We start from the raw sequence: 10,195 nt of genomic DNA on the forward strand, positions 1-10,195 counted from the left end.
AAAAAGAGATAAAAAAGAGACAAAGAGAGAAGAAGAGAGAGAAGAGGAGACAGATGAAGGTGACAGTTAAACAAAGAAGAGGGATAGAGACGAAGTAAACCGATAAAGAGGAGAGATAAAGAGGAGACAGACAAAGGAGACAGACAAAGGAGACAGACAAAGGAGACAGACAAAGGAGACAGACAAAGGAGACAAACTACAGGGAAGGAGACAGAGAGGGACAGAAGACGCGCTGTCTCCTTCTTACCTTTCTCTCTTTTGCTTCTTTCTGCTGCACATACTCATGCAGCTGATGCGCCAGCCATTTGCTGGAGCCCAAATTCTTCAAATTCATATCTCTGCCATTGTCATCACCTTTTGCTGCTGCTGCTGCAGCAGCAGCAGCAGCAGCAGTCCTGCACCTCCTAGGGGGCCCCCTGGGGGCCCCCAGTCCTAGGCTGTGTGTGGCGTTGGTGCTGCAGAAATTACAGCCGAGGAACCCCGCTGTCTTCCATGGGCATGGGGAGAGCGCTGCTGCTGCTGTTGCATGCAGCCCTGCTGCTTGATGCAGCAGCAGCAGCAGCAGCAGCAGGAGCAGAAGCAGCAGCAACAGCAGCTTAAAGACCCTCAGTGCCGCTAGCTGCTGCTGAGAGGAGGCGCTGAGGCCCCCCATGCCCGTCCATTGGTAGATCAATAGAAATAAAGACTACGAAACTGCAGCAGCAAGAGAAAAGTAAGAGGACGGGGGCCCCCCAACCCCCGTTATAAGCCTAAGGCCCTACTGTATGAAGGTAGGAGATACAGCGAGAATAAGAAAAAGTAATATAATATAATAAATAATTAATTATAAATAAAATAAAAATTAATAGTTTATTAAATATTAACAAAAGGAAATAAAGCAAAAGGGTTGGGCCTGTGTGTGGCGTTTCATAACATTGCTGCATGCAACATCATTGAAAGAAAATAAGATAAATAGTACTATAAAATATATGTCTATAAAGCTTATTTAATCTTTAACAATTATATATATTATATATTTTAATTCTTATTCTTCTTTATTTCTTTTATTTTCTCTTCTTTTACCTGCATATACACCCCAACTGCTGCACTACTTCGCCGCATCGATGAGCTGGCCTGGTGGTTGGGCGCGGCTTCAAACCGCGTGGCGCCTCGCGGCGCAGGGGTTCGATTCCTCCTTCGGTGCGTTTAAATAAATAATTAAATAAATAAATAAATAAATAGTTTGTTTATTTATTAGTTTAATTTAAAGTTATTAATTTAATTAATTATTCAGATAAAAATAGTTAATCAAATAATTAACTATAATTAATTGAACAGTTTAATTAAAAGCCGTTAATTTAGTTAAATAAAATAAATAAATAAATAAATAGTTAAATATAATAATTAATTAAAATTTATTTGTTTAATTTAAAGTAATTAATTTAATTAATAAAACATAATTAATTAAATTGGTTATTATTAGGCGTGTGGAGGCGTCTGTCTATATACAGCACATTCTTTTGTTAAAAATGCATATATAATACAGATGTACTAATACAAATACTTATGTATATATATATACATATATATATATATATATATATTTTTATATATTTGCATGACACGCGCATAATATATAGGGATATTAATATATATGTGTATGACTATGTATATTGTATAAATATATTTATATAATATACATAATATATATATATATATTAGATGACTTATAGGGTAAAGCCTGCTCTGGTGTGGGTCTTCACTGTTGAAGGAAGTGTCTCTGCTGGGAGTAAAGGAGAAAAAGAGAGATGAATTAAACAAAAAGTTTGCGGGGCTTTGCATGCATGCAGAGAACAACAAAGTTAGAAGTAAAAGCTGAGGTGTACATACACCTTCCCTCTGTTTATAAATAGACAGCAAACAGCGGACTGCTGAGCCTATTTCCTATTAAAGCGGGGCTGCAGCCTTCTCTACTACTGCTGCTCTTGTTGGTAGTGTTGCTGCTGCTGTTGCTGCTGCTGATGCTGCTGTTGATGCTGCTGCAGATGCAGCGCACAGCGCTGGCCTGCGAAGGGCCCTGAAGAGCTGCTGCTGCCGCTGCTGCTGCTGCTGTCTCGTGCTGCTGTCTCCTTGCATGCGCAGACGCGCAGCAGCAGCGAGCAGCAGAACTGCCTTTGCTGCTGCAGCTGTATGCTCACCTCGACGCCTGCAGCAGAACGAGCTGTCTCCTTTTCTTCTTTGATTTTGCTTCTCAGCCGGCTGCCTGCTAGGCAGTTGGTGTAGCAGCTCGAGGAGACAGCTGAAGGAGCAGCTAAGGAGACACTCACGCGAACGGGGGCCCCTGCAAGCAGCAGCAGCAGCAACAGCACAGCAACCGCAACAGCTGCAGCACCGCATCCCCAGGAGCTGCAGTAGCATCCGCAGCAGAATCGATGCGTGCAGCAGGATCAAAAGAAACAATGCTGCTGCAGCTGCTGCTGCTGCTGCTGCTGCTGCTGCTGCTGCTGCAACCCTCACCTCAACGACGTCAGGCCTCAAGTGGAATTCTTCGTATGTACGCGAGCAGACCAAATAATGCACAGACAAAGGCGAAGAACTACCTAAGCAGCAGCAGCAGCAGCAGCAACAGCAGCAGCAGCAAGTGCATCACAAGCAACCATTGCAACACAACCAGTACTTCCATCCGCAGAAGCAGCAGCAGAAGCAGCAGCAGCAGCAGCAGCAGCAGCAGCAGCAGCAGCAGCAGCAGTAGCAGCAGCAGCAGCAGCTCTTGGGAAAGAGCCACGCTTCTTTCGCAGAGGGATGAAGGATTGAAAGGCCCGCGACTGCCCCTGACGCAGCAGCAGCAGCAGAACAGCAGCAGCAGCAGCAACAGCAGCAACAGCAGCAATTCGGCGTACGCACCAACCGACATGAGCCTTTGCTCTACAGCGCTGATGAGAGCAGCACATCCTTGAGGTAGCGGCATCGCGAGGAGACTGTTATCCGATGTCTCCGCTGCTGCTGCTGCTGCTGCTGCTGTTGCTGCTGCTGCTGGAGACAGGCGTTTGCTGCTGAGGGGAGGGGCCAGCCACACAACTTGTCGTAGACCCGTAAACAAATGCGGAGGCAGCTGCAGCAGCAAATGCATGTCTTCCACCAGCAGCACCTGAAGATGCACACAAAGAGACAGGAGACACCCCACTCACAACCAGCAGCAGCAGCAGCAGCAGCAGCAACTGCAGCAGCAGCAAACTGGTGATGCTGATAATGATGACGATGATGAGGCTTATGAAAACCGTCTTAATAGACAAACAGCACCAGCATTTGCATGCAGAGTTAAGAAGGCAGCAGAGGAGACAGCTGCAGAAACGAGAGAGAAAGAGAGACACTTGAGGCTCAGCCGCGCTCCTCTCAGGCAGCAGCAGCAACAGGCAGCAGCAGCAGCAGCAGCAACAACAACAGACTTGTGCTTGTGTGAGGTCTGCGCGTTTGAAGTCTCTTATCTTCTGTGTTGCTGAGAGGGGACTGTCTCCTTCACCAATGCAAAGAGGAGGAGGCCGCAGCACATCGCGCAGCAGCAGCTTCACGCTCGTGCTGCTGCTGCTGCTGCTGCTGCATGCACAAGTCTGAGGCAGCGGGTTCAGCAGCAGCACTTTGGCGCGAAGTGTCTCCTGTCTCCAAACCCGTTCCCGCTGCTGCTTCTCCTCAGGAGTAACAACAGCAGCAGCAGCAGCTGCTGCTGCTGCTGCTGCTTCCTGCAGAGTCTCCAAGTGATGCGAAAGCCACCTGCACACACCGCGCATCTCAGCAGAGAACTCAACCTGAGCAGCAGCAGCAGCAGCAGCAGCAAGAACAACAACAGCAGCAACAGCGAAGAGGAGGTGCGGTTGCTGTTCTATCACCAGCAGCAAACTCCACTTCAGGGAAGCCCTGCAGCAGCAGCTCGTTGCTGCGGAGCCGGCAGGTGCAGCAGCAACAGCAGCAGCAGGTGCAGCTTGTGCATGCGTGGCACAAGCTGCACCTTTCTGCTGCTGTTGCTGCTGCTGCTGCTTCTGCTGCTGCTGTCAGTTCTTGCATGCTGGTGAAGGTGAGAAAGGCTCACGTGAGTTTGCTGCTGCAGCGTATCATTTGCTGCTGCACCTGCTGCTGCTGCAGCAGCCCCAGCTTGAGTGCAACATGCACAGTCTCCCAGAGTCTCCAATGCTGCATCCGCCTTCTAACTGTCTCCTTTCTCTCTGTGCTGCTCAGGGGGAGGAGACACCTTCCTATAGGGACAGCTACAGCTAGCGCCTCAACAAGCCGCTGCAGCAGCAAACAAACACAAAAAGAGGAGACAAACATCAAAGGAGACAAACATACAGCAGCAGCAGCAGCAGCAGCAAAAGACAGACAGCTGCAGCAGCAGCAAACAGCCAGAAACAGCAGACAGACTGCAGCAACAGCAGCAGCACTCAATCAGCAGCAAACCACAACCGCAGCTGCACCTCCATCAAAGCAGGAGACACGAGAGAGAGAGCCCCTTCCGCTTCAACCCCATCTCCGTTGCTGCTGCTGTTGCTGCTGCTGCTGCTATTGCTGCTGCTGCTGCTATTGCTGCTGCTGCTATTGCTGCTGCTGCTGCTATTGCTGCTGCTGCTGCTGCTGCCGGGAGCTACCAAGGCGGGGTGTACGCAAGCGAGCCTCATGGCCTCAACAGCTGCGCTGGTGATGGCTTCCACGTTATCCTTTGCTGCTGCTGCTGCTGCTGCATCTGTTGCTGCTGCTGCTGCTGTTGCTGCGCCTGCTGGCGTGGGAGCAGCAGCTCCTGCAGCAGCAAGAAGGCCCTGTGCACAGTTTGCTTCTATTAGCGAGTACTGCTGCAGCTGAGAAGGAGACAGCTGCAGCAAATGCAGCTGTCGCTGAGGTGGTGGCAGCTCCTGCAGCAGCAAAGGGAGACGCTGTCTCCTCAGTATAAGAGGAAAGGCGCAGCGACGAGCAAACCACAGCGCCTCATCTGCTGCTGCTGCTGCTGCTGCTGCTGTTGCTGCTGCTGCTGTTGCTGCTGCTGCTGGTGCAGCTAGAGAATCCACTGCAGCAGCACTTGGAAAGACAGTCGGCAGCAGCTGCGGCAGCAGCAGCCGCAACGCGGAGTAGTGATTGAACACCGGGTAGCTGCACACAAACCCTAAACCCTAAACCCTAAACCCTAAACCCTAAACCATGATCTACTTGGAGGTGTTTCGACTGCAGCAGCAGCGGCAGCAGCAGCAGCAGGAGGTGCGCAGCTTACTCTGTAAGAATCAGCTTCCTTATACACCCCGTGGCTGAGGAGACAGTCTCCTTAGAGGAGACCGTCTGCTTTGCTGCTGCGCTCAACTGGCTGCTGCAGCAGTTGTCTCCTTTTGCTTCTGAGGCCCAGCAGCTATCAACAGCTGCCATTGCTGCGTACGAAGCAGAGTCTGCTGAGTGCAGCGCGCTGCAGCAGCGAGCGGCACTTTCCTGTTGCTGCTGCTGCTGCTCTTGCTGCTGCTGCTGTTGCTGCTGCTGCTGCTGCTGCATCTGCTGCTTCCAAGTGCACTGGCGGCGGCACCTCGAGTCAACAATAAGAAGAGACAGAGAAGAATGCTGTCTCCGCAGCTGCTGCAGCAAAGGAGACTGGGGGCCCCCTGCCAGTGCAGCAAACGCCGCTATGTAGAGGGGCCCCTGAGACCCGCTACCAGCAGGCTGCTCTCCGGCTGCTGTTCCTGCTGCTGCTGCTGCTGCTGATGAAGATGAAGCTGGCTCGGGCTCACTCGCTGCAGATGCGTGCAAGTAGCAGCAGCTAGGACCTGCTGCTGCTGCTGCTGTCAGTCCGGACGCTGTTGTTGCTGTTGCTGCTGCTGCTGCTGCTTCCCCGTGCATGTGCGGCAGCAGAAGGGCCCCTTCAGCGTCTTGAGGAGACAGTAGAGGCTTCACCTTTAAACTGGGGGCCCACTCCTTAGCCAGCTGCACCCATCTGCGCATCTGCAGCAAATCCGCTGTCCTGCTGCTGCTGCTGCTGCTGCTGCTCTCGCTGCTGCTGCTGCTGCAGTCGCAGCAAGGCCCTCCAGACACCACAACTAAAGAAGGGGCCTTAAAGGCCCCCAGTTGATACCCCAGAGACAACGCCATCAACACTTGAGACGTACGCCCCTGAAGCAGCAGCAGCAGCAGCAGCAGCAGCAGCAGCAACAGCAGCAAACGCAACAGGTAAAAGCCGATGCATGTTAGAGAGGAACCGCAGCAGCAGCAAAGGCAGAAGCAACAACAGCAGCAGCGAAAACAGCAGCAGCAGCAGCAACAACAACAACAACAACAGCAGCAGCAGCAGCAGCAGCAACAGCAGCAGCAGCAGCAGCAGCAGCAGCAACAGCAGCAGCAGCAGGAATGACTTGCCATGCCTGGTTCATCTGCTAGCACAGCAGCAGCAGCAGCAGCACACTTGCTGTCGCCCGGCTGCAGCGCCGCACACAGCCAGCGAACCCCTGAATATAAAAAAGGAGGGAGAAAGAGACAGAGACAAAATAATATTTAAAAAAGAAGACAAAAGGAGACAGTTGGAGACAGAAGGAGACACCCCACAAGACAGAGCCTCCTCTTCGGTGTCTCCTTCGCATATCTGCTACCCACAAACCCAGGGGCCTCTGATGTGCATTTAGTTGCTTTCTTGCTGCTGCTGCTGCTGCAGCTTCTGCGGCTGCTACTACTCGTGTTGCTGCTGCTTCTGCCCCTGCTGCTGCTGCTACTTTTGCTGCTACTTCTGCTTCTGCTGCTGCTGCTGCTGCTGCAGTTACCTGCAACTTGGTAGTTGTGTCTCTGCATCTGAAAGAGGAGACAAATTGTAGATTGAGAGACCTGCGGCACAGACAGCCGCGGGAAGGAGCAGCAGCACCAGCAGCAGCAACCTGCTGCTGCTGCTGCTTCTATATCTCCTTCATGGAAACACCCCCCAGAGGAGACACCTGCGTTGCAGCTGTTTGCTGCTGCACCTGCTGAGGCCGCTGAAGCCACAACAGCATCAGCGTGGGTGCTGCTGCTGCTGCTGCTGCTGCTGCTGAATCCACAAGGGGTAATCAGCTGCTCTTTGCTGCTTCCAAAGAGAGCAGACGTAGGGGGACCCCCCTGCAGCAGAGGCGACTGCAGCAGCTGCTGCTGCTCTGTGGGGTTCATTTGCTCTTTAAGGGATCGGGCGATCCCCAAGGAGACAGAAAATGCAGAGGCCCTGAGGGCCTCCAGATGGGGGCCCCCGGGGCCCCCATCTGCGCCTGAGCTGCCGGAGGAAAGGAAGTGCTGCTGGTGCTGCTGCTGCGCAGCAGCAGCAGCAGCACCAGCTGCTGCTGGTGCTGCAGAGGAGGAGGAAGCAGCGCAGCAATAAACTTGAGGGTGCTGCTGAGGGATAACTGTTGCTGCTGCTGACGAGAGAGGAGCTGTCTCCTCGCGGCCGAGGAGGGCCGCCGTCATTGGAGTGTCTGCGTGCTGCTGCTGCTGCTGCTGCTGCTATTTCTGCTGCTGCTGCTGTTTCTGCTGCTGTTAGCCTCGCTTATGGTGTTGCTCCTGCTGCTACCTCTACCGCCGCCTCAGCCACTGCTGTTGCTGTTGCTGCTGCTGCTGCTGCTGCTGCTGCTGCTGCAGCTAGTGTGCAGCTAGCCTTGCAAAATATCTCTTTGAATGGGGCTTAATAAATAAAAGGAGACAAAAAAAGAGACAGAGAATTTGTTTGAAGGCCCCAGCAAAGAGGGGCAGCAGCAAGGGGGCCTCTCAGCCCCTGGGTGTGTGTAAGGAAGATAAGAGTATACGTTGCTGCTAGCAGCAACAATAAATGCAGATGTTTGCTGCTGCTGCAGGAGTCACTGCTGCTGCTGTTGCTGCAACGACAGCCCAATGCTCTGCTGCTGCTGCTGCTGCTGCTGCAGCAAGGGGGCCCCACCAGCAGCCGCATCACCACCCCCCCACCACCCTAGGGGGCCCCCTAGAGGCGGTGTGCTATATTCTCCTTTCTTTGCTGCTGCTGCTGCTGCTGCTGCGTTGCTGCTGTTGATTTCGTCGGAGTGTCTCCTTTTTATTGATTTATTTGTCTCCTTTTGCAGCTGCTGCGCGGCTTCATGCTAAGGCCCTACTGGGGGGTGTAAGGGCCCCCCCCAGGGCTCTAGGGTTTAGGGTTTAGGGTTTAGGGTTTAGGGTGAGTGCAATGCAGAGTGTATGCGCAGCTCGCGCGAAGACAGCGCAGCAGCAACTGGCTGTCTTCCTGCCTCTCTTCCCGCTGTCTCCTCTTCTGCTGTCTCTTCTACTTGAGCGTCTCTTATCTCTGTCTCCTTCTGTCTTTATCATTACACCCCAGCAAACCCTAGGGGCCTATGCATGCACGAGACAAGAAGGGGCCCCCTCACCAGCAGCAAACTCCCCCCAGCAACAGCAGCAGCAGCAGCAGCAGCAGCAGCAGCAGCAGCAGCAGCAGCAGCAGCAAGGGGCCCAGGGATGGAACCCACTTGAGAAAGAGGAGCTGCTGCAGCAAGTAGCTGCTCTGCAGTTTGTCTGCCCCTCTGTTTGTGTTGTAGCTTCTCTGTCTCCGTTTGTGTCTCTGTTTGATATAACAGCAGCAACACGTTCGCTGCTGCCGCTGCAGCCTGCTGCTGCTGCTGCTTCGGGTGTATGTATACCTCAAGCCCCGCAGCAGCTGCATGCAGCACAACGCAGCTCATCTAATCTTTTTCTTATTCCTGTCTTTAAGTGGGCCGAAGGCCTTAATGAAGGGAGAGGGGGGCCCCTGATTGGTGCTGCTTGTCTCCCTGCTGCTGCTGCTGCTGCTGCTGCTGCTGCTGCACCGGGGAAGGAGACAACAACAGGAGCAGGAGCAGCAGCAGCAGCACGAGCAGCAGCAGCAGCACGCGCAGCAGCAGCAGCACGAGCAGCAGCAGCTGCTGCTGCTGATGCTGCAGGCGCCGCATGCATCAGGGGCCCCTGGAAGCAGGTTGCGTTGCAGGTTGGGGCCCTCAGAAGCATAGAAAGCAACGCTAGAATTTTGCTTTTATTTGTGGGGTGCCGCGCTGCTCTAACTACCCCTCAGCCGCCCCCGCCCAACTGCAGCACAGCAGCAGCAGCAGCAGCAGCAGCAGCAGCAGAAGACGCAGATGCAGCAACAGCACAAGCTGCAGCAGACGCAGCAGCAGAACCGCCAACACCCGCAGAAACAACCCCTACAGAAGAAGAGTCAGAAGACACTGCTGCTGCTCCTGCTGCTGCTTCTGTTGCTTCGGCGCCAGCAGCACGAAGCAGCAAACGAAGCAAAAATAGCAGCAGCAGCAGCAGCAGCAGCAGGGGTCGTAAGAAAGCTCGCTGCCGCGATTTGCTGTCTTCAATGGATGTGTTGGTGTGCGAGTTGCTGCTGCTGTGGGGTGTCGATACAGTGCATGAATTTGATGAAGAAGCAGCAGCAGCACTTCTCTACCGCGTCTTTCGAGCAGCAGCAGCAGCAGCAGCAAAACAACTTAAGCCGCTGCCACGAGGGAAGCTGCGTCGCCTGGCTGCTTCAGCAAATGAACAAGCGGAAGCACGCTCTGCTGCTGCTGCTGCTCCCGCTGCTGCTGCTGCTGCTGCTTGTGAGGGGACAGATTTAGATAGGGCCCCACAGCAGCCTTCAGGAGCTCTTAGCACGACAGAGGCTTTGAGGCGCTGCTGGCAGCAGCAGCTGCTGCAGCTCCCTGGGGTGTCTGAGGAGGTTGCATGCGCTGTTGCTGCTGCCTTCCCGACAGCTGCACATTTATTCGCTCGTGTAGAAGCAGAAGCAGCAGCAGCAGCAGCAGCAGGAGCAGCACCAAGAGCAGCAGCAGCAGCATCAGCAAAGCCACGAGCAGCAGCACGAGCAGCAGCAGCAGCAGCAGCAGCAGAAGACCTACCTCTTTTAAAAGAGTTAGCAGCAATTGTTGTTGGGGGCCGCTGCAACAGCCGCCGTGTGGGGCTCAGCACAGCAAAAAAAATTTTAAGTTTTTTCGGGGTGTCTGCGCACCCTGAGGACCTCCTTTAGTTCTTTTTGTCGCTTTTACCCTCGCTGTCTTTATTATATATATACTATATATACTGTTTTTTGTAAAAGTATAGATATACAAATATATATATTTATATATTTATTTATATATTTATATATATATATGCGTGTATATATATTATATATATGTATATAATATATATATATATATATATATATATATGTCCTTATATATATATATATATATATATATAT

The 10,195-nt window shown here is 52.6% G+C and overlaps 3 protein-coding genes across 3 annotated transcripts; 1 reads left to right on the forward strand and 2 right to left on the reverse strand.

Moving 5' to 3' along the window:
• Window positions 1–1,952: 1,952 nt before the first annotated feature.
• Window positions 1,953–4,170, reverse strand: EAH_00018650 (hypothetical protein; the record flags this gene model as incomplete). The annotated part of the gene is made up of 4 exons (XM_013397438.1): window positions 1,953–2,320; window positions 2,884–3,127; window positions 3,426–3,747; window positions 4,064–4,170. 4 exons carry the CDS (start codon window positions 4,168–4,170, stop codon window positions 1,953–1,955), a joined length of 1,041 nt encoding a protein of 346 aa, XP_013252892.1.
• A 242-nt stretch (window positions 4,171–4,412) lies between these two features.
• On the reverse strand, window positions 4,413–7,419 carry EAH_00018660 (hypothetical protein, conserved; the record flags this gene model as incomplete). Its single annotated transcript, XM_013397439.1, has 3 exons — window positions 4,413–5,112; window positions 5,231–6,111; window positions 6,589–7,419. 3 exons carry the CDS (start codon window positions 7,417–7,419, stop codon window positions 4,413–4,415), a joined length of 2,412 nt encoding a protein of 803 aa, XP_013252893.1.
• A 727-nt stretch (window positions 7,420–8,146) lies between these two features.
• Window positions 8,147–9,979, forward strand: EAH_00018670 (hypothetical protein, conserved; the record flags this gene model as incomplete). The annotated part of the gene is made up of 1 exon (XM_013397440.1): window positions 8,147–9,979. The coding sequence occupies one exon, from the start codon at window positions 8,147–8,149 to the stop codon at window positions 9,977–9,979; it is 1,833 nt and encodes a 610-aa protein (XP_013252894.1).
• Between the last annotated feature and the right edge of the window lie 216 nt (window positions 9,980–10,195).

The sequence above is a fragment of the Eimeria acervulina genome, genomic scaffold, assembly GCF_000499425.1.
Source record: "Eimeria acervulina Houghton genomic scaffold, Eah_scaff122, whole genome shotgun sequence".
Taxonomy (NCBI): Eukaryota; Apicomplexa; class Conoidasida; order Eucoccidiorida; family Eimeriidae; genus Eimeria; species Eimeria acervulina.